At 43.6% G+C, this 24203-nt stretch overlaps 1 protein-coding gene and 1 long non-coding RNA gene across 3 annotated transcripts in view; both read right to left on the bottom strand.

Moving 5' to 3' along the window:
* ltbp1 (latent transforming growth factor beta binding protein 1) overlaps nucleotides 1-24203 on the bottom strand; it is a 300540-nt gene that overhangs the window by 97633 nt on the left and 178704 nt on the right. The window contains exon 16 of the mRNA XM_036130647.1: nucleotides 17351-17470. Within this exon, the coding sequence (XP_035986540.1) occupies nucleotides 17351-17470 (120 nt within the window). The remainder of the gene's footprint in view (nucleotides 1-17350; nucleotides 17471-24203) is intronic.
* LOC118560041 lies at nucleotides 14452-15628 on the bottom strand. Of its 2 annotated transcripts, none has more exons than XR_004929029.1 (3): nucleotides 15062-15628; nucleotides 14745-14857; nucleotides 14452-14582 (listed from the first exon to the last, which is right to left on the bottom strand). It is a non-coding gene; the product is annotated as an uncharacterized LOC118560041 (long non-coding RNA). The 2 variants fall into 2 exon arrangements; XR_004929028.1 differs by having other exon boundaries at nucleotides 14756-14857.

Raw genomic sequence — 24203 nt, 5'->3', positions numbered from 1 at the left:
TTTTTTATCCCACGACGGGGAAATTTATAGGATTAAAGCAACAGGCAGGTGCACACAACACAGACAAAATTACATAAGGATTGAAATATACAAGAGGTGGATTAGCGAAAAAACACTGAACATAACATTATTGTTATTATTATTATTATTATTATTATTTAATTGTAATAATAAAATTAAAACCACAAAACCCAAAAGGTCAACAGTTTCATGATACATCAAGCTAAGGGACTGGCTAATATACAGCAGGTCAAAAAAGGCCATATTTTGGCTGCAGTGCTTGCTGTTCTCTTATGAAGAAAAGATCAAGTAGTGCACTAAATTCAATAGATGGGTTGAAAATATCCAGTATAAAATAAGTGCTACAAATGTTACAACACTTTTGTTCATATGGCAGCAGAACATTAAAATAAAAGTGCTCTTTACACTACTTTTGAATTCATTCTTGGAGTTTGTAAATACAATGCGATTAATCACGATTAATCGCGATTAATCAGGGCGATTAATCGCGATTAAATATTTTAATCGTTGCCCAGCCCTAATATATACATATATATATATATATATATACGCATACAAAGTCCAAAGACTTTGTTAGTTAACGAATTGATTTCTGATAAACAGATTGATTTGTTTTGTCTCACAGAAACCTGGCTACAAGAGGATTACGTTAGTATAAATGAGTCAACTCCCTCCAATTATTCAAATTTCCACATTCCCAGATCTGTGGGAAGAGGAGGAGGAGTGGCAACCATCTTTCAGTCTGATTTATTAATTAGTCCCAGGCCAATTAATAACTACAGTTCTTTTGAACATTTAACCCTCAGTTTCCCTCATCCAAACTGCAAAGCAATAAAACCTCTTCTGTTTGTTGTTTTGTATCGTCCACCAGGCCATTACACTCAATTTTTGGATGAGTCGTCAGATTTCTTATCTGATTTGGTGTTAAATACTGATAAGGCTATTATAGAGGGTGATTTTAACATCCATGTTGACACAGAATGTGATAACCTTAGTGTAGCCTTTAAAACTATCCTAGATTCAATTGGTTTTGCTCAAAATGTGCATAAACCGACGCACTCTTGGCTCCATACTTTAGACCTTGTGCTGACATATGGCATTGATTGTGAAGAATTAACAGTATTTCCTCACAACCCTGTCCTATTTGATCATTTTTTAATAACATTTGAGTTTAATCTAACTGAGTTCTCCACCCCCAAAAGAGGGTTCCATTATAGTAGATCTTTATCGGATAATGCTGTATCAAAACTTAAAGAGTCTGTCCCCTTCTTAATATCCTACGTATTGCAGAAATTCCCCGTAGATGGCAGCAATGTTGTTTCTTCCAATTCACAAATAGATGTCTTTGTAAACGGTATGACTTCGTCATTGCGTTCTGCATTAGACAATGTAGCTCCCTTGAAAAAGAAGGTGATTATTCACAGGAAGCTGGCTCCTTGGTTTAATTCAGAGCTGCGTTCCTTGAAGCACAATGTTAGGAAATTGGAGAGAAAATGGCGCTCTACACACCAAGAGGAATCCTACCTAATATGGAAGAACAGTCTATTGTTGTATAACAAGACCCTTCGCAGAGTTAGAGCAGCATATTTTTCATCATTAATTGAGGAGAATAAGAATAATCCTAGATTTCTATTCAGTACAGTTGCCAAACTTACCCAGAGCCACAGCTCTGTTGATCCATCCATTCCCTTAGCTCTTAGCAGTAATGATTTTATGGGATTCTTCATAAATAAAATTGATTCCATTAAAAATAAAATAATTGGCATCCTCCCAAACATGATTACCTCGTCCTCAGTAAGTGAGGCAGCATTGGAGGAATCCTTAGAACCTGTGCAGTGTCTGAACTGTTTAAAAGCAGTAGAGCTTTCTGAGCTATCTAAAAGTTTAGCCTCATCTAAACCTTCTACCTGTATGTTAGACCCAATCCTAACCAAGTTGTTTAAGGAGGTATTCCCTCTGATCAGTGGTCCTATTTCAGACATGATTAATCTATCCTTGGTAAATGGATATGTACCACAGGCTTTTAAAGTAGCTGTTATTAAACCTTTACTTAAGAAACCATCTCTTGATCAAGATGAGTTAGTAAATTACAGACCTATATCTAATCTTCTTTTCTTATCTAAAATTCTTGAGAAAGTAGTTGCTAATCAACTATGTGAACATTTACAAAGTAATGACCTACTTGAGGAGTTTCAGTCAGGCTTCAGAGCTCATCATAGCACTGAAACAGCTCTGGTAAAGGTCACCAATGATATTCTCATGGCCTCAGATAATGGACTTGTGTCTATACTTGTCCTGTTAGATCTCAGTGCTGCATTTGATACAGTTGATCACAATATTCTCCTACAAAGACTTGAGCATACTGTAGGGATTAAGGGAAAAGCATTAGGCTGGTTTAAATCTTATCTGTCGGACAGATTCCAGTGTGTTCATGTTAATAATAAATCTTCCTCAAACTCTAGGGTCACTTGTGGAGTACCACAGGGTTCAGTCCTTGGACCAATTCTATTTACTATATATATGCTTCCGATTAGCTAAATTATCAGACAGCATGGGATTAATTTCCACTGTTATGCTGATGACACTCAGCTATATTTATCCATAAATCCTGATGAATCCAATCAGTTACTTCGACTGCAGTCATGTCTTGATGACATCAAAAGCTGGATGACTTTAAATTTCCTGCATTTAAATTCTGACAAGACAGAAGTTGTAATCTTTGGGCCAGAGTCTTCAAAAAATAAACTTCTTAATCAATCACTTAATCTGGATGGCATTAACTTGGCCTCTGGTAATAAAGTTAAAAATCTTGGTGTTGTTTTCGACCAAGACATGTCATTTAAATCCCATATTAAACAGATTTCCAGAGTTTCCTTTTTTCACCTCAGGAATATCGCCAAAATTAGAAACATTCTGTCCAGGAGTGATGCTGAAAAACTAGTCCATGCATTTGTTACTTCAAGGCTGGACTATTGTAATTCTTTACTATCAGGAAGTCCACAAAATGCAGTTCAAAGTCTTCAGCTGATTCAAAATGCTGCGGCAAGAGTCCTGATGAAAATCAACAAGAGGGATCATATTTCTCCAATTTTAGCCTCCCTTCATTGGCTTCCTGTTAAATCAAGAATAGAATTTAAAATTCTCCTTCTAACGTATAAAGCCCTTAATAATCAAGCTCCATCATATATCAGAGCTCTGATTACCCCGTATGTTCCTAACAGAGCACTTCGCTCTCAGACTGCAGGTCTGCTGGTGGTTCCTAGAGTCTCTAAAAGTAGAATGGGAGGCAGATCCTTTAGCTATCAGGCTCCTCTCCTGTGGAACCAACTCCCGGTTTTGGTCCGTGAGGCAGACACCCTATCTATTTTTAAGACTAATCTTAAAACTTTCCTTTTTGACAAAGCTTATAGTTAGAGTGGCTCATACCCTGAGCTATCTCTATAGTTGTGCTGTGATAGGCCTAGGCTGCTGGAGGACATCAGGGTCTAATTTTCTCACTCTACTGATTTCTACTGTTCTTCAGTCTACTGTTCTCCAGTTTTGCATTGTATTACATTGAAATGACTGTCGTCATTTCAGCTTTTAACTTTTTGCTCTCTCTCTTTTTCTTCATAGTAGGTACACCTGGTCTGGCGTTCTGTTAACTGTGACATCATCCAGAGAAGACGGCTCACCCGCTACTACCATCTAATGTAGAACAGATTACTAGATCAATGTGTGCTTCTGTGCTTTTTTGTCTCTCTTGTTGTGTCTCTGCTCTGTCTTCCGTAACCCCAGTCGGTCGAGGCAGATGACCGTTCATACTGAGCCCGGTTCTGCCGGAGGTTTTCCTTCCCGTTAATGGGGAGTTTTTCTTCCCACTGTCGCTTCATGCTTGCTCAGAATGAGGGATTGCAGCAAAGCCATGTACAATGCGTACGACTCTCCTCGTGGCTCTACGGTTCCCCAGGAGTGAATGCTGCTTGTCGGGACTTTGATGCAATCAACTGGTTTCCTTATATAGGACATTTTTTGACCAATCTGTATAATCTGACCCAATCTGTATAATATGATTGAACTTGATTTTGTAAAGTGCCTTGAGATGACATGTTTCATGATTTGGCGCTATATAAATAAAATTGAATTGAATATATATATATATATATATATATACACACATACATACATATATATATATATACACATACATACATATATATATATATACACATACATACATACATTTATATATATATATACACATACATATATATATATATATATATATATATTAGGGCTGGGCAACGATTAAAATATTTAATCGCGATTAATCGCCCTGATTAATCGCGATTAATCGCGATTAATCGCATTGTATTTACAAACTCCAAGAATGAATTCAAAAGTAGTGTAAAGAGCACTTTTATTTTAATGTTCTGCTGCCATATGAACAAAAGTGTTGTAACATTTGTAGCACTTATTTTATACTGGATATTTTCAACCCATCTATTGAATTTAGTGCACTACTTGATCTTTTCTTCATAAGAGAACAGCAAGCACTGCAGCCAAAATATGGCCTTTTTTGACCTGCTGTATATTAGCCAGTCCCTAAGCTTCATGTATCATGAAACTGTTGACCTTTTGGGTTTTGTGGTTTTTATTTTATTATTACAATTAAATAATAATAATAATAATAATAATGTTATGTTCAGTGTTTTTTCGCTAATCCACCTCTTATATATTTCAATCCTTATGTAATTTTGTCTGTGTTGTGTGCACCTGCCTGTTGCTTTAATCCTATAAATTTCCCCGTCGTGGGATAAAAAAAGGATTAGCTAATGTTATCTTATCTTAAATAACACTTTTTAATATATGTACTGGGTTCTTTCAAGGTCTTAATGACATGTTATGTGTGGGCTCCAGTAACATCCATCCATCCATCCATCCATCCATCCATCCATCCACTGATCTACCTGGATGTTCCCTGGAGGACTGAAACGCCTCAGTCAGAGACGTCTGTGGGTCTGTCGGGGCAATGAGAGAAGTTTCGTCTCCTCTCTCCGTTTCTGGGGCTCGACGTTTTCATGTTTTTTCACGTGCTTAGATAAATTTGTTGTGTTTCCACTGAAATGAACCGGCTTTTTACAAAACATACAGCTTGATTTCATTTCCGGTATTAAAATAAAGCCAAACGGTGCTACTTCCCCTGTTCATGTTTTTTCGCTGCTGCGGTCTCTCTCAGCTGTTTGTTTGTTAAGTTTGTGTGAGAACTGAGTGGGCGGGCCAGGCAGAGCCTGCGTGCTGATTGGCTGGCGCCGCTGAGCCATGTACGAGAGGGGAGGGGGAGCGGGAGAGTGCTGCCGTGACAGCGCGCTGCAGTCAGCGCGCCTGCTGACTGACACTGACTGAAAGCATGTGAGCAACATGCGTTAATGCGCGATAAAATAAATATCGCCGTTAATAGTCTAATGAATTAACGCGAAATTAACGCGTTAACTTGCCCAGCCCTAATATATATATATATAGGGGTGCACATAACTGGTACGCATGGGCGTCACAAATTACTACGTGCATTTGCATACTACTTGACCGTCAGCTTATCAACACCTGTTTGAACTACTGTAGAAGATGTCCAAAAAACAGCAAACATTAAGCAGCTTCTTTGGCGTTCAGCCACCTACAAAGACACGCCAAACTGGACCGGAGCCGAAGAAAATACTTTTTTCAGAAAAGCGGCTCCAAGACATGCTGTGCTTGAAGCCGACGAGGAGCGCACTGAAATGTGGTGCAAGAGTTGCCGCTCGCATCCAAATCTAGCAGACAAAACAGGTGCGTTCTATAAAGGCTCAAAGAATTTCAACCATCCTTTATTTGACAAACATGAAAAGAGCAAGGAGCACGTGAATGTGGTGCAAGCCATTGCTAATAAACAAGACAAGAAATGTCCAGTCGCTCACTTGCCAGATGGCGAGAAAAACTGAATGAAGAACAGTGGCAAGCTCTCCATGATATGTTTCTCCTCGCATTCCATAAAGCTAAACACGCACGTCCCATGTCTTCCTATTCCAAGGATATTCCCTTACTGAAGCAGCTAGGAGTAAATGTCGGATGTGCATATCTTTCACGTGAAGGTGGCACACGAATCATGCAAAGCATGCTCACACCATCAGGGCTGCTTTTTGATGGATCTGAGGACATCACAAAAACTGAGCAGGAAATCGTTTATATTGTGTCTGTGTCCAGCGACGGAGAGTTTACCTCTGACTTTCTCGGACTAATTAAACTGGGTGCTGACCAAACCGCGCAGGCTATAACACACAGACTTGTAAGACCAGGACACAGGCTTGGATAACTGAACAACAAAATTGGTTGCGGTGTGCACAGACGGGGCTGCTGTCAACGTCGGTATGTACGATGTCATTATGCCAAAGCTCAGGGAACTTGCTGCAGTTGGAGACTCCCTTGTGCACATTTTGTGCACTGCGCACACACTGGAGAATTGCACAAAATCGGCTGATCGCACCGTTCCTTACTGTGAGGCATTTAATCGCACCGTGGTCAAGCTGCTGCAGTTTTACTTACAAAAAGGGGGTGCAAAAAAATGCTGCACTGAAGAAGCTGTGTGAAGAAAATGTGATCTCCTTTGTGAAACTGGGTAAGTTTCATAATATCAGATGGTCTGCATGGAGATATGAAACACTGTTAACAAGCTGACCATTGGAGAATGCAAGGATGAACTCATGGTAGCCATTGGACAGTTCACACTACTGCTTGATGGTGAAGGCCACTACAGGGCACACACTGCTTCTAATGTGGATGCAGACAAAGACAAGACACACATACTGTCATGTTCTGTTCTGGTTTATGTTTATTATTTGGTTAAGTAGCTCTTTCCTGCCTCTGGGTTTATTTCTGTTATGGATTCTACTTTAGGGTTAGTATATATATATATATATATATATATATATATATATATATATATATATATATATATATATATATATATATGCCTGATCTATGTGAGGGAGGTGTCCACTGCCAGCACTCAGACTGAAAATGCTGTGTAAGCAGAAGTGCTGGCCAGGTGTGGTTCTTGAATTTGCTGGCAGAATGAAAATGGCCTTGGTGAAAGCTGGAACCTGGAAGCTGGCAGAATGACCACAATTTTGGCTGTTTGGAATTGCTATTGAGAAGAACCAATGACAATTTAAAGGCAGACAGAAAAACAAGTCTGCCTGCCCAAAACAAATGCTGTTATCAGAATTAGGCCTCCCCGTCGATCTTGAAAGGGAAACAACTTTAATTTTCTCCTGGATGTTATGTAAACAACATGCTCTGTGATATCTGTGACCTGAACACAGCACTACTGGACTTTCTGATAATGTCATCACTATCAGAAGCTGTGTCTCAATTCGGCGGCTGCGTCCTTCGAAGGACCCAGCCTACTCAGCCTTAGGAGGACCCAGCCAGCGGAGGATGCTCCGGAGGATCCTCAGCCGTTGGTAAATGGGACGGTCTAGCCTTTGGAGCACTTCCTGGTTGCGACACGACGTCATCACGTCTACCCCAAGCCCGGGGAAAACCAGCACCAGCGCCGATAAACGACGCAAAAAAATGGATATTGAATTTTTTTATTATTTACTTGTTATTGGAGGAGGAGAGTCTGTTTAGACAGCTTCGGCAGCAGCAAAACCGGCGACGAATTTTTCTCAGGCTGGGAGAGCGCAGTGGAGAGGTAACATTTACCTGCTATTATTTTCACCCACAGGGGCCTGCTAATGATCATAATATACCAGTTATTAAACAAACGCTTGTCAGCAGATTGACGAATGTTTAAATATAAAATGTTATATGTATTTGTAAGACTTTATATAAGCTTATGTTTGTAACTTTAGTAATTTGAATTGAATAGTTAAATGTGTACAAACCCTGTAAATAACTGATTTAAATCACTACTTTCACTATCACTAATGTGTTGAGAAGCCAAATAAAACTAATATTGAGAAATAAATCATTATTTGTCTAAATTGTTATCCCCTTACTGCCTGATTTTATTTGTAATTATATAACGAAAAAATAATACAGGAAAAATAAATCTAAATATATAACGTAAAAAAAAATGTTAAATAGTGGATCTAGATGAAATAAAATAAGTAAAGGCCAGAATTGTTTGGTCACAAATTAGCAACACCAGGCGTTAAGCGGTTAACATTCACTAGAATTATATCAGCTAAGATGAAATTGCTATCATCTAATCCTGTTGTTCTTAATCTTCATGTCTCTATCCAGACAAGGCCGATGTACTGCTGCATCAACTTAAATGCACAACATCTGCCTGGGAGCCGGTGACATCATGGCCCCAGACGATGAAGTGCAGGACGACATGCCAGAGGATGAGGAGGTGGAGAACGTGTTGGAGGCAGTCAGTGGTGCTCCCTGGCGGGACCAGCTGTCTGCCGAGGTGTCTGCCCTGGAGGAGGTTCTATCCGACCACGATTACATTTAGATGGCAAGTATAATCACTTTTTAGCTTTTCTCATGTAAGGGTTATGAAAACAGTTGTAGTATAGTCATTTTCTGCATCTTCTTAAACATTTTTAGGAACATGGCAGCGGTCAGTTGGGTCAGCCCTGCAAACCCTGATGGACGATGTGGTGAACAGTGTAGAGAGGCATCCCCCATCCCCCAGATGATGTCCCACTCGCAGTCAGAAGACTCCAAGGTCATCTGTGTGGCATCCCATCCAGTCCAGCAGCACCACCAGGGACTCCTGCTCAGTCAAAATTGTATATATGTTCTTTAGTAATATTTATTTTATATCTTCTGTAAATAGTTGTAGTAGTTACTTTTAAAATCTAATGTAAATAGTTAAAATGTTTTTGATAGTTTATTGTAAATACTTGTTTCTCTAAAAATAAATTGGAAATACAGGAAAAAGGTAGATTTCCAGCTAATATGAACTCTGCCACCATCAGCCTTCTGCTCAAGCCAGACAAAGATCCTGTGTTGCCCACTAGTTATCGTCCCATATCCTTAATTAATGTGGATATTAAGATAATCTGTAAAGCTTTAGCAAAAAGATTAGACAAAGTAACTCCTCTCATAATACATCCAGATCAAACTGGTTTCATCAGAGGAAGGCAGTCATCCACAAATACACGCCGATTACTTAATTTAATTGATTATTCCTACAGTAAAAACATTAAAACCAATATATTGTCTTTAGACGCAGAAAAAGCATTTGATAGAGTAAATTGGAAATTTTTATTCGCTACTCTTCATAAATTCGGTTTTGGCGATTTATTCATAAACTGGTTAAAAATTCTATACAATTCTCCAACAGCCTGTGTCAGGACAAATAATCAAATATCTTCCAGTTTTTGTCTACAGAGGGGCACCAGGCAAGGATGCCCTCTTTCTCCATCACTTTTTGCCATCTTTATAGAACCTCTAGCAGCAACTATCAGACAAACAAAAGCTGTAAAAGGTATAAAATGCATGAAAATAGAGCACAAGATTAGTCTGTACGCGGATGATGTATTACTTTATCTCCAGCATTCAAATAATTCTCTTTTACAAGTAATTAGAATACTAGAATCTTTCTCCAAAGTATCAGATTACTCGTTAAACTGGTCTAAATCTACGGTACTGTCAATTAATTGCTCTCTCGAAAACTCCCTAAATTTACAAATGCAATCAGGAAATATTAAATATTTAGGTATTACTGTGTCGAATAAATTAACAGATTTACTTAAACTTAACCATGCCCCACTTTTAAACAGGATAGAAGAGGACCTTGAAAGATGGAAATCGCTTCCAATCACACTTATGGGTAGGGTAGCTTCAATAAAAATGATGGTCCTACCTAAAATTAATTATTTATTTTCAATGGTCCCCAATAAACCATCATCTGACTGGTTTAAATCTCTAGACTCTGCCATTTCTAGATTTCTTTGGAAAGATAAACCCCCACGTATTAGCTTAAAGACAATACAGAAGACTAAAGACAGGGGAGGATTAGATCTGCCTAACTTCCATAACTATTACTTAGCAAATAGGCTACAATACATCTCTAAATGGATAAAAAATAGTCTTTTAGATGAGCCTTGGTTAGATATAGAACAGGAAATGTGCAATAATATCATGATTTCAGATCTGCCGTTTATAAGCTCAAATATAAAACGGCATACATGCTTCAAATATATCAACATTAGTTCTACTCTGACAGCATGGTGGGAGTTCCTCAAAATGACAAAGTCATCCCTTATCCCATGCAGTCGTACACCTATCTGGAATAACCCTGATATCCTACAAAATAATAAAATGATAAACTTTACATACTGGAAGAATAAAGGTATTAAATATCTGGAACATCTACTTGACGGAACCGAGTTCATCAATTTTGCTAAACTAAATATGCAATATGGCATTAGTAAAAATAAATTCTTGGAATATGAACAACTTAAATCTATAATTAAAAATAAATATAAGCATATTAATGGTGGTTTACAAGTCCCAACTAATATAATGGAGTTCTTAGATTTAACCCCCCCCAAACTACTGTCTAAATCATACAGGACACTGACTAAAATAGATGATTCGATATCTCTTCCTATAATGAAGTGGGAAAAAGATTTATCAGGCACCTTTGAACAAAATTTCTGGGCTCAGACATGTCTAAGAACTTTCAAATTGACTAGAAACACCAACTTACAACTAATACAATACAAAATCCTTCACAGAGTACATTATACAGGACAAAGATTATTCAAGATGGGTCTGGCACAATCTAATATCTGCCCACACTGCATAGGCAATCATCCTGATAATTATTTTCATGCGTTATGGTTATGCACACCAGTCCAGAGGTTCTGGACACAGATATGTAAGGACTTATCAAGGTGCTTGAGCTGTAAGATTACACCATCCCCATCAGTTTGCCTGCTCGGTAATTTTGAGGAAAGTCCTCTGAAAAAAGAAATAGTTTACATGGTTTTTACTGCTTTATGCATCGCAAAGAAAACTATCCTCATGAATTGGAAAAGTAAACAAAATCTCAGTATCAATCAGTATAGAGATCTTTTGTTGGATCATATTAATCTAGAGACAGCATCTGCTTCCACATCTGATTGGTCTTTTTGGGCTCCTCTGATCAACACCATCACTTAGTGGAATAGGGGGCGGTGGGTTGCTTCCTGCAGGGCGCAGTGGCTGGATGGAGGGGTTCCTGGGGCCCTGGGGGCACTTGGAGTAGGGCGCCTGGTGGATCCGGCTCCGGGGTCTGTTGCCCCCATCTGGGAGGAGTTTGGGAGGCCTACGGGTGGCCTACAGCAGCCGCTTGCGGCGCTCTTTGGGAGCTGCGTGTTGACGGACGTGGGTTACTGACCTGGTAGCTGTGCTGCCGCTGGGTGGGGCCGGGGTGGGTCTGGGGGTCTGGGGTCCCTGGGGCGCGCCGCCCTCGGGCGCGGGCCCCGGCGGGGCCTCGGGGGTTCCGGTTCCGGGGGGTGTGCCGCTTTTGGTGTGGGCCGGCGCGCGCCCGGGTGTCCGCCCCTGCACGGGGCCTCTGGTGCGCTGGGGGGCCTCGGGGCCCGTTGAGCTGGTAGGGGGGCATGGTCATTAACACCTCTGGGCAGATGCTCTTCTCCTTTATTGGAAAGGCACTCTGCCAGTGGGGGGAGGGGGAAAGGAGGGGGAGTAGGGATCTACCCAGCCTGGATGTCTACTGTCCAATGTATGTTGAGTTGTTTGAACGTTAGTGTTGGGGAGGGATTAATCCACGGGTGGGGGGGGGGGGGGGGGGTTGGGGGGGGTTGACGTTCTGGTGGGCTTGTGTCCGGCCCCCTGTCCCGGTCCTGGTCTGTGTCGTCTTCCGGTGCGGGTTTCACCTGGGGGGTGGGGTTGGGGTGGCTCGTGCGGGCCGGCTGGCCAGGGTCCCCCCCTCTTATTATTATTATTATTATTATTATTAGTATTATTATTATTTATTTATTTATTTATTTATTTATTTATTTAGTTTAAGTAGGCTTGGTGGGTGTTGGTCCTGGTGGGTGGTTGGCTGGCGGGCCCTGCGGCCTCTCCCTGGCCCCCGGGCTACGGTGGTGCCGCTGGCGAGGCCCCCTTCTCTAGGTGGGGCTTTCGGGGAGCGGGGGTGCCTATTGGAGTCAGTAGGGGAGCTGGCTCCCTGGGTTGGCTTCCCAGTCATTTGCTCCCCATCCCCGGACTCCTCCCTCTGCCTGCTCCATCACGCCGCCACACATGCAGGTCATGAGGGAGGGGGCGTTACTGGAGGTTGCCACTTTCTGGTGACGCCCCTCTCCCCAATTTTATTTTGCATCTTAGACACTTTCACTTCAAACATTTTTCACATCACACACTCATATAGGCCATGGTAGGGGGGGGGTGGGGGGAAGACGTCTGGGAGGGGGCTTATGTTGTGTGGGCCTCACCTCGGACGGCTCCCTTCACCTCCTCTCCCACTTAGACATTGAGGGTTCTGGGCAGTCACACGGAAGGGGTGCGCTGGCAACAGCTTCCTTCCGAAAGGGGGGTGGGCTGTGCCGTGCATCCCCTTCGGCGCTCCCAGTTTTTAAACGCACTTGAGAACAACATGCAACAACACAACATTTGAGCAGGCGTAGGGAGGGTCGGGGTCTTCTGCACACCCCCGTTCTCCGATGGAGGCAAGGAGTCTGGGGCCTGGAGGAGGTGCGGGCCACTGTGTCCGGGGTCTTGGCGGGGGGCTGCGGTGTGCAGTCAGCGGCCTACCAGGTCTGGGGCTGATGCCTCCGCTCCCCCCAGGGGGCGGGGGGCAGGGATGGCAAGGGTAAGGTGGGGGGAGGGAGTGGGTTTATTAGGTATTTAGGGGGAGGGGGGGGCTCTGGCCGGGTGGCTCGTGCGGGTCGTGTTGGCCCGCCCTCTTGGGGGGGCCCGGTCCGGGGGGCGTCTGGTCGGGGGCCGGGGCCGGGGGTCGGGCACAAGCAGTCGTATAGTCGATTTGGGGTGTCCCCCCCCCCCCTTTGGTCAGTGTTGGATGTGAGTGTTATGTGGGAATGTGTGTACAGCGTCTTTTTTTTTTTTTTTTTTTTTTTTCTGTGTGTGGCGAGTGGGGCACAAGGGAGGGATGGGGTGAATGAGTTTTTTTTTTTTTTTTTTTTTTTTTTTTTTTCTTCAGGTATGGGTGTGGTCCGCTCCCTCTCCCAAGAACATCTCAAGTCTCCGATAGGTGCGGAGCCCATCCCCCCACGTCCTGCCCTCCTCCACTTCGTTGGCGGGCGCCTTGGCCCCCTGGCGCATTAGTTGGCTTCGGGTTTGGGGCGGGTTCCCGGGCGTGCGCCGGCCCGCTCCTGGCGGCCTCTTCGCGGGGCCTGGCCCCCCGGGGGGCGGCCGGGGCCCTTGTCGCGGGGGCGGGGCGCCCCTGGGGCCTCTGGCCCTCAGGGCCCATGGCCGGGACCACTTCAGCGGGGCTGGCTGCCGGCGGAGCCCACGGGCTCGTCTCCGCGGCTCTTGAGGGCGTCGGCATTGCGGTGGCTGGGGGATTTCCTCGGGGTCGTCTCTGCTCCTTCCTTGGGGGGGGGGGGTTGCAGATATCCTGTGTCGGCCCCTCCTGGGCGACCTGCTTTAGGGACCCCTTTGGGAGTCCGGGGTTACGGGTCCCCTGACGCCTGCCTCTGTGCTCGGGGAAGGTGGGTCTTTGGTTCTCCACAATCACTATCAAGCTATTTCTGGATAATCTTCACCTAAACTAGTGCACTTTCACATCTCCCACTGGTGCTGGGTCCAGGTATTAAGTGTTCACTTATATACAGTAATCTTATAATTTATTTATTTATTTATTTATGTTGTGTCACTTTCTTTTTTCAAATATCACATTACACATGTCAGCTTACATAATAATATATATGATTTAGTAATGGCATCTAGGTGTTATTAGAGTGTATCTGTTGCTTTATGTCTGTTGGTTGTGCTGTTCTTTTTGTGTCTCTTTCCAGGTGATGGAGCAGACAGAGGACATTTTATCATTCTCTTCCTTTTATCTCCTCTTTCTTTCACCTCTACTCTTTTTTTTTCTTTTCTTTCACTTTTTGTTCTTCCTTTACTCTCCCATTGTCATGTCCATATAATTTGAAATTCTCCTTGCAGGAATCATAATAAAGCTATTTACAAGCATAAATCAAGTGGAGCACTATGGCGAAAGCTGTTTGCTCCACTTGTAAAAGCAAAATCTGTCGAGCTCCATCTGGCATTGAGATATCAATTCCTATTGCCATAGTGCTAGACAGGACACTGGGAAAAAAAAAAAAAAAAAAAAAAAAAAAAAAAAAAAAAAAAAAAAAAATAAATAAATAAATAAATTGATGTCACTGAGAAGTTGTTCTAAGTTTACTTAAATTGTAAAGAAGTGATGAAACAGATAATGTAACAGGTTAAAAGACTTTAAGAACACACAAACAACAATAACTTTTATAAACAATTTATTAATTTAATTTAACAATAACAGCAACACAGAACCTGAGGATAAACCATGGCCGGGTGGCAGCAGTAGGCTTCCCACTGACCTCCTGCCCTGTCCCTGGATCTTTGCATTCCTAAAGTAGAGGAAAACAATTTGTGTCAACAGATTTTCTGTAGTGTTTCTTTGAAGCTAGAAAAAAGGAGTGTTTCATATATATATATATATATATATATATATATATATATATATATGTGTGTGTGTGTGTGTGTGTGTGTGTGTGTGTGTATTTCATTACATTAGCCAAACCTGAACATCCTTTGTATTTTTTTTTTTTTCAAGTTGTCCCACTCTTTTTTGGCCTGTTGTGGCTCAACTTCACCCTCCAGGCCCGTTTTTTGCAGGATTGTTCTAAACAAGAGAAATGAGAAGAGATAAACACACAAGGATCCCTACTATCACAACTATAAGATTAAAAAAAGTGACATCTGGGCATCATTTGATGTGATCAAAAGATTATATTTGTACGTTGGTGTTTGAACAGGACTTCTTTGAACTTGTGTGACTTTTACATACAAATGCAACATGTATATGGAATTATGTCTCAATTTTTACCTCCATCCGACTGCAGCAGTATTTTTGGCCCCGGTAAAGAGGTGGTCATTTTGCCCACGGAGTTTTATCAACTCCTCTGTATGCTCCCTGCTCCCTAGAACAAAATGACATGTAAAGCATATTTCTGTTATGTCAACAGGAAAAATGACTGTTCTGTATAATTACGCCGGTATTGTTCTTCAAGTGAATTATACTTTAAACCCTATTATACTGTACTGTAAATTAACTATACGTTATTGAGTATTCAAACAAAACTTTTGCAGTATTGACAGCCCAGTACAGCTGGACTGATGTTATTTCTTCAGCTGCATTAAGCTTTGACAGTTCTAATCATTTGTAATAAACTGTATGAGAATAAATTGATCGAATTTGTGAGGGACACAGTTATCAGCGCAGTTACAATAAGATGTAGGTTAAAATCAAAAATTGTGACATTTTTATGAAGGCTTTTAATGTTGTTGAACGTCTCGTATCAACAGATTAGCTCTAAGCTTTAGCTGGTCCTACAAATTCCGGTGGCTCCGTTACCGTCATGTATTTTAATAATGTTCAGTTAAAAAATAAAATAAAAACAAACTACTTACATTTAAAGCTGTACTCAGCACTACTGCCAGCGCTGCTGCTGCTTTCCAGTCTTGATGAAAATCCGCCTTCTTTCTTTTTTTTCTTCAACTACTAAAAAAAAATAAGCGAGCAAAGCACCTCGGGAAATCTTATGGCAGGCGAGGCCACTAAGGATGGTAGCGGTGCATCCTCGGAATTCGGGGAAAAGGAGGACGCATTTGAAAGCTGCATTTTAAGCATCCTCAGAATTTTTGCCAAATGGGACAGCCTCCGCGCATCGTTGTGACGTCACAGGCCTTAAAATGCGTCCTTCGAAGGACGCAGCCGCCAAATTGAGACACAGCTAGAGTTTAGCTGCAAGAACCATCTGCAACAGTTTACACTCTAAGACACACATATAGACACACATGCAAGATTACACTAAAACAGGCACACACACCGCCTGTATTGTGGTTTTCTTCCCTTACTATGCTGCTTTCTGTTGTAGCTGTAGTGTCAGAAAGGTCAGATCAGAGACCTCAAGTTGTAGCTTCATGGATATAAACAATTAAGCATAGAATTTTTAGTGATGAAGCTCATTCCAGTGACACTTTATTATGAATAGAAACAATTCTCCCATTTTAGCTGTGGTTTAAAAAGCTCAGATCAGAGACCGTAAATTGTAGCTTAGACAAATGTATGAATAGAAAAAGAATGAAGCTTTGAATTTTTAGTGATGAAGCTTGTTCAAGTGAAACAATGAAACAAAAGAAGTTATTCTAGTTGTAGCTTTAAAAAGGTTGGACAAAATTACTTTAGATCGGAAATCCCCAAGATCATACTTACCTTATTTCTTCTTATTAATATAAACAATTAAGTATTTCTGTATGTTTGTCAATGTATTAAAGAAGTCTAGTCAAGAATTTACTTATTATTTATTTTTTCCTATGTCTAATGTTTTTTCTGTTCAGGTACAGCACTTTGAATCGTCTTGTTACTGAAAAGTGCTATCTAGATAAACTTGCCTTGCCTTCACAGCAGTGCTCCTTAGACCCACATATTGTTGACTGAAATCTAAAGTTGTCACGCACATTATATTTTTATTTCTTTGACTTGGCAACTCTAATTTCGCTGTTTATCTCTGATATGAAGACAGGAAATAAACCAGAAACTGGAGTGCCGACTTTTAGACAATGCGGAAGTATGTCACAACACCTGTGCACAGAGCCTACTGAGTAGCATGGGGGCAGGATCTTTAATAGCAAGGTGGTCACACAGTCGAATACACCAACAGCCTAGACAGATGATCTGTTTCTGGCTGTTGTGAGACTCAGAGTAAAACAGGGGTACCAGAAAAGGCTTCAGGCAGCTAAATGAAGTGTCCTGGATATGTACATTAAAGAGAGAGACATGTGGTATCAAACGGAAAGATACGAGCTAGAGTACATGTGAAGGTAAAGTAACACTACCTAATTATTGCTGTATTAGTGCTCTTATACAAGAAGCACAGTGTAAAATTATTTAACGGTGGAAGATGTTAGTGTTAATGACACTAAACAATCAGAGACTGTCAGTCTTCTGACGTTGGAACACTTGGAACTGCAGGCAAGCAGGTACTAAAAATAGTATTGGTTCAATGTAACAATTACTAATGAAAAAGGCGAAAAAGTGAACTGACCCGCTCTGAGTTGGTACTAGTGGAAGAGGGACATAAGAGAGTATAGACAAAAACAGTGCAAGACCTACCAATGCAGTGACCTCCTTTCCCTACAAAGCCATGACGACAGGAACCACAGCTGTGACCTCCAGGCTCATTGTAGCAAATACCCGAAGGACACACTGTCTTGTTTTCACACTCATCAATATCTGTGAAGAAGAAACATAAGAAAGAAAGACACTTGTCATTTTGTGCCCAATTGCAGTTCTTATTAAAATGGCACTCTGGATGAACTCCACCCTCTTCCACCCAACAATCAATTAAACTACAGGGAATTAGCTGGGATACTGGGTGGGCGTAAAATGCATTGCAGTTATAAGCTCGAACTTGGGCTAGTTTTCTTCTCAACATCCATTCTCAGTTCCCTATTGGCAGCACATGCATTTAATTTGTTCAGGGCACAACTGACAGGTAAGTTGCATTTCTTTAATCTACTGTTTATGTGTCTTCCTTTCCAATGCTGCCCAAACATGGCTTTCGGCAGTTTTGGGTAACTGCCCAAAGCAATGCCTGTGTGTGCAGTGTCAATCAGCTACACTGTAGAACTAAATTGCTCTCATTAGGCAGCCAAACATAAATGTGTTTTGCTCCGTTCTGGAGTAATTTTTTTTCCAATTTAGAAGAATGTAAACACTTCAATTAGTAACAATAGTATTTTTCGGTTTATTTCCGATGCAAGCTTACTTTAAACATTATCTGTAACCCTGAAGATAAATTCCCTTTAAAAGATTATTTTTGTTTTCCTAATTTCTCTTTTACCAATACTTTAAACTGATCTAGGATCTACTTTTCAGAGATGGATATATGTAGCTGTTCACTGAGCCTAGTTCTGCTGGAGGTTTCTTTCTGTTAAAGGGGAGTTTTCCTCTCCACTGTCACTACATATATTGTGCACATGCACAAAAGCTGCATGCTGTCAGTTACATCGCTTCAGCCTTTGAGTTTGCTTTTTAACTTTTCTTACTTTTATTTCATTTTGATTGCTCTTGTCTTTTCATGGTAACTCTATTAGTAAAATGGTAAATGGCTTGTACTTGTATAGCGCTTTAACTAGTCTTGACGACCTCCAAAGCGCTTTACACTACAGTTCAGTTATTCACCCATTCACACACACATTCACACCCTGATGGTGGTGAGCTATGTTAGTAGCTACAGCTACCCTGGGGCAGACTGACAGAGGCTAGGCTGCCATGCACCTCTGACCACCGTCAGCAGTGTATTGTATTTTCCTCTTTAACAAGGTCGTTTTCAGAGAGTTTCCGTGCTTTTTCTAGTTGTTTTTATCATGCCGCTCCAACCGGAACACGCTGCCTTTGTTTATTCCGGAGAACAGCTGATCGCACTAATGCCGGCTGCCATGGTTGCCCGACCAGCTGAAAAACTACCCGAACTCTGGAGGAAAACATACCGAAAACTCACAGAGGAGAAAAGCAAGATCGGGGGATAAATGGAGGGTCGAGATGGGACGGGCTTATTGTCAGGGTTTAGTTTTGGTCGGGCGTTTGTTTACTATTTTTCAGTTCTTCCTCCTTGTCAGGGTTTAGTTATGTTCTGGCTTTATTTATTGTTAGTGTTCAGTTTCCTCCTTCCCCCTTTTACTCAGCCTTCCCTTCACTCCCACTGCAGTTAGTCACACCTGTCAGTCACTAATTAGCCAGACTCACTTCACCTGCCAGCCTCCCTACTTAAGCCTCCCTCTGCCTTCACTTCTCTGCTGGTCCGTCTTCAGTACACAACTAACTCCTCGCTTTTCTTCCCTGAATTTTTCCCTACTTGCTGTTGGAACCCTGCCACCTCTGCATCTCAAGTTAAGCGTAGCCTGTTGATGGATCCTTTTTGTATCATCTCAGTCCGTAGTGTTGCCTCTGCTTGTTTACCGGACTTATTAGACTTCTCTCTGTTCCAAGCCTCATCAACTGTTGGTTTACCTGTCTCTCCTGTGCTCCAGTAACCTCAGCCTCCCATTGTTCCTACCAGTTGCTTCTGTGCTCACCCCCCTGGACATTCTCTGCCAGCTCTCTGTGTCTGTCTCCAGCAACTGTGGATATATCCTGCCTTATCTGTGCAACTAATCCTACTGTTACTCAGATCTATCTGCAAATATTCATCCAGCCAGGCTATACATCCTGTTGTTACTCAGATATGCAAGTATCCATCCAGTCAAGCTATATATCCTGTTGCTACTCAGATCTGCAAGTATTCACCCAGCCTAGCTTCATATCCTGCTGAGCTTTGGTCTCCAAGTACTCTCTCTGCCATGCTGTGGATCCTGCTGCTGAGCTCTGGTCTCCAAGTTCCCTCTCTGCCATGCTTCTGGTCCTGCTTGCCAGCTCCTGAACACATCTACACCTATGCTCCAGTTCAGTCCTGCATCTCTGGTTCCACCTGCCATTACAATAAACTCTCCATTTTAGCTCTGTGTGTGCGTGCTCTGTCCGGGTTCCTCTAAGAACAAATCATGACACTTATTGAGAGGAGAAGATTTAAGCGGTGTCTCCCCTCTGTTGAAACGTGCGGTTCCTTAGCAACAAGATGGACAGTGTGATGTGTTTCACTGAGACATGGCTGCACAAGGACATTACGGACCAGATTGTCTCTGTGGATGGCTTTCACACCGTCCGGGCCGACCGGGACTCTAAGAGTGGTAAGCAGAAAGGAGGGGGGCTTGCCATTCTAGCAAACAGCAGATGGTGTTACCCGGGTCACATCACCATTAAAGAACAGCTCTGTAGTCCGGATGTTGAACTGCTGGCCGTTGGACTCCGTCCTTACCATCTGCCTAGAGAGACCCCATTGCTGTCCTGTACATCCCTCCCTTTGCAAACCCAACATCTGCCTGCAGCATCATACACACCACCATCTCCAAACTACAGCACGACACCCCAATGCCCTCATTATCATGTCGGGAGACTTCAACCATGTCACCATGAACAAAGTTCTGCCGACCTTCAAACAGTATGTGAGCCGCCCTACCAGAGAGGAGAGGACACTGGACCTGATGTATGCTAACATTAAGAATGCATAAATCTCTTCTCTCTCCCCTCTGGGCAGGTCAGATCACAACCCGGTTCACCTCAAACCCTGCTATGTGCCTCTGGTGAAGAGGAAGCCTACGACCACAAGGACTGTGAGGAGGTGGTTGGAGGAGGCTTATGAGGCACTGCAGGCCTGCTTTGAGGTGACTGACTGGCCTGCACTCTGTGAGCCCCACGGGGAGAACATCGATGGGCTCACAGAGTGCATCACGGACTACACCAACTTCTGTGTGGACTGCATTGTCCCACCTCGGACTGTCACCTGCTACGCCAACCATAAACCGTGGAACACCAAGGACATTAAGGCCATTCTGAATGAGAAGAAGAGGGCGTTCAGAGATGGCAACCGTGATGAGGTGAGGAGAGTGCAGGGGGTACTCAAACGTAAAGTTAAGGAGGCTAAAGACAAGTACAGGAGAAAGCTGGAGAATAAACTTCAGACAAACAACATGAGGGATGTGTGGAGTGGTATGAGAGCCATCACAGGGTTCCAGAGGAGTGGGGGTGGCATGGGGTTGGAAGGTCACGTGGACCAGGCCAATGAATTGAACCCATTTTTCAATAGGTTTGATACTGCGGCCCATCCCCCTACAAATCTCTGCTGCTGGCTTCCCTACTAATACCACTATATGTATTGACATTTATTAATTTTTATTTTTATTTTTTGCACTGTTTTGCACATCATCACTATCACTTTAATTTAGATCTATAGTTTTATATATATATATATATATATATATATATATATATATATATATATATATATATATGTATGTATGTATGTGTGTGTATCTACACGCTCCCCACGCCGATTTCCCTATTGCTGGTGGTAAGACGTTAGCCGATTTCGACCAGTTAGTTTGCTGTTGTCCTGTTTTTATCGTCGTAGCCACTTCGAGCAGCCTTGTTCGGCTTGCCTTTTTTGTTCATTGTGCAGCCGCGATTGGCTGCCCATATTTTGTTACATAGCAGCCGTTTTTCAGGCTTGCTTTTTCATTCATTATGCAGCCGTGTTCGGCTTGCCTCATTAAATGTTGCAACCTTGCTGGTTTGTACTTCTTTCGTAGCTACAGTTGTCGTAGTCCTACTTGCAGCCTTTTACGCTGATGAGGAACCCCTGGTAGCATTTTCTGCTCGACCTGGTTTCCTGGCCTATTTGTTCGTCAGCTTAAGTGTCAAGGGTGGCGATTTCAGCTCTACCTGACCTAGTCCTGTGAGCGCGAGATGCTGGCTGGGCAAGCCGTACTGCAGAGCGTGTTTGACCCCTCTCCAGTCGAAGGATGGGCATGATCTGTGTCCCTTTTGTTTGGGACCAGATCACCCAAAAGAAGCCTTGACTGAGAATAAGATGCTATATTCCTGGCAGCATCTAACACTGATTTTCAAGATCAGTTTGACTCTCGCTCGCATCTGTCGGTAGCCAGTTCACGTATCTCTTCTGGCTCTCAGTCAGAAGAGGACAGTTTGATACTGGGCGCTTTGAGTACTGCTCCTGCCCGGTTGCAGCTGGATGCTCCACCGAACCGATCTGCGGCTTCGAGTGCTGCTTTTTGACGTCCTACTACTAGGTTGTCCTTTGTGTCCCCATCTGCGGAATATGTGAAGGTAGTTCATGCCTGTTGTGCAGACACCAAGGCCTTTTCGCTGCTGACCTCTGATGGCAGGGCCCTGGCGGCCATGCAAGACGTGCCAGAGTTTGGCTTGGGCCATATGCCTTCTGTCGAACATGGCATAGCATCCCTCATTGTGGCGCCAGAGCAGGCTTTGCCCATCGCCAGTAGTCCTCGTCCTCAGTGCCGTATGACTGATGATCTGCTCTGTAGAGTCTATGACTCGGGGTCTCATTGGGGCGACTTGGTAACTCATTGTCGCATTTGTTACTGGGTCTCTCAGCCTCTCTGGAGGCTTCGCGATTCATGCGCCTACTCAGGGGTTATTGGACACACCTCTTTGTGCATTTTCTCTTTTGTCAAGGGAAATTAGCCGTGTCCTGCCTACCCTTGTTCAAGCACGCAGCCAAGTTGGCTGGCTCAGTCTCCTCTAACTGAAGCCTGTAGACGGACCCTGATGAGCCTTCCAGTGGTTCCTGGGGAGTTATTTGGCTCTGCTGCGCTTGCAGCCTTGGAGCGGTCAACCCAGGCTTCGCGTACCAGACAGCAGCTAGCCGGCATGCATCGCAGACGACTGCACCATTCTGCTGGGAGTGCCTCTGCGTCTCTTTCGTGCGCTTGTCCTGCCCCAACTACACCCTCTGTGGGGCAAGCACGGCCTGCTTATGGCCAGTGCATCACCGAGCTGCCGGTGGGACACTTTACCCAGGACTAGCTCAGCTGCTGGACCGCTCTCGTTTCTGATCCATGGGTGGTGTCTACACTTGCCCAGGGTTACGAGCTACAGTTCCACCACCGCCCTCCTGTTCCTGGTCGAGTCAGGATGACGGTAATTCGCGACCAGGTAAAAGCTCAGACTCTGAGCCACGAGATGGATACCTTGCTGGCCAAGGGTGTTATATTGCTTGTTTGACCCCCTGTGGGACCCAGGGAGCTTTTATACTTAAGTATTTTTATTGGTCCCAAAAAAGGCTGGCAGCCTCCGCCCAATTTTGGACCTGAGAGGTCTGAATGTTCTTTCAAGACAATCCCTTTCCACATGTTGAGCATCAGGGGTGTGCTTCAGACAATCTTCCCCAGGCAACTGGTTCACCCTGGTTGACCTGTGGGATGCATACTTCATGTCCCAATCGCACCATGTCATTGGCAGTTTTCTCCGCTTTGCATTTCAGGGCAAGCCCTTGCCCAGGGTTCTCCCATTCGGTCTCTCTGTCCCCACATATATCGCTTGGTGCGTGGCTGCGACACTGTGTCCTCTGCAGGCCAAGGGGTTAAAGATCCTGCCCTACTTGGACAATTGGCTCATCTGTGCGCCCACAGAAGCTCAAGCCACTGCAGACACGAGCACATTACTCCACCATATAGACCTATTGGGTCTACGTGTGAACTGGCAGGAGAGCAACTTAGTTCCATCTCGAGAGGTCACGTTCTTGGAATCACAATGGACTCCCTCACTGTGACTGTTCGCTTATCGCCTCAGCATGTCGAGGGCATTCTGCAAATGCTGCCCGACTTTATGCCCCGCCGTGCACCCCCTTTATTGGTTATCTTCGTCTGTTGGGCAAGCTGGCTCCTGCCGCTACAGTAATACCCCTGGGACTGTTGTCTCTGCGACCACTGCGGATGTGGTTCACAGCCTTCTCATATGCTGCGCCATCGCACGACACTGCGGGTGTCCTCTCACTGCCTCGCATCACTGGCTCAGTGGCAAAATGCAGTATTAATGACAAAGGGTTCAACTTGGTTCACTGCCGTCTCGACAAGAGGTTTTCTCTACCGGCGCATCCGCCACAGGATGGGGGGTGTCATGGCAGCAACAGATCGCCCGGGGGACATGGTCCCCTCAGGAAAAACTGCAGCACATCAACGCCTTGGAGTTGGAGTCTGTGCAGTGGGCATTGCGACACTTCCTCCCAGACCTGTGCGGACGGCATGTCTTGGTGCGGTTGGACAATACTTAAGTGGTTTTTCATATCAACCATCAAGGGGGACACAGTTGTTAACATTGCTGTGGCTGACCCAGAAGCTCTTGACCTGGGCAGCCCCTCTTTTCGCCAGCCTGAGAGCTGCCCACATTCCAGGGGTGCAGATGTTCCGGCTGATATTCTGTCTCGGGGACGCCCACCACCGGGGGAGTGGAGACTCCACCCGGAGGTAGTGGCGGTCTTTTCGGAGAGGTACGGCAAAGCAGCTGTAGATCTACTTGAGTCCGAAGAGATGACATGTTGCCCACTTTA

The sequence above is a fragment of the Fundulus heteroclitus genome, unplaced genomic scaffold (genome assembly GCF_011125445.2).
Source record: "Fundulus heteroclitus isolate FHET01 unplaced genomic scaffold, MU-UCD_Fhet_4.1 scaffold_37, whole genome shotgun sequence".
Classification (NCBI taxonomy): domain Eukaryota; kingdom Metazoa; phylum Chordata; class Actinopteri; order Cyprinodontiformes; family Fundulidae; genus Fundulus; species Fundulus heteroclitus.
Note: the sequence above shows the minus strand (reverse complement) of the source record. Positions and strands in the feature narration are given on the sequence as shown.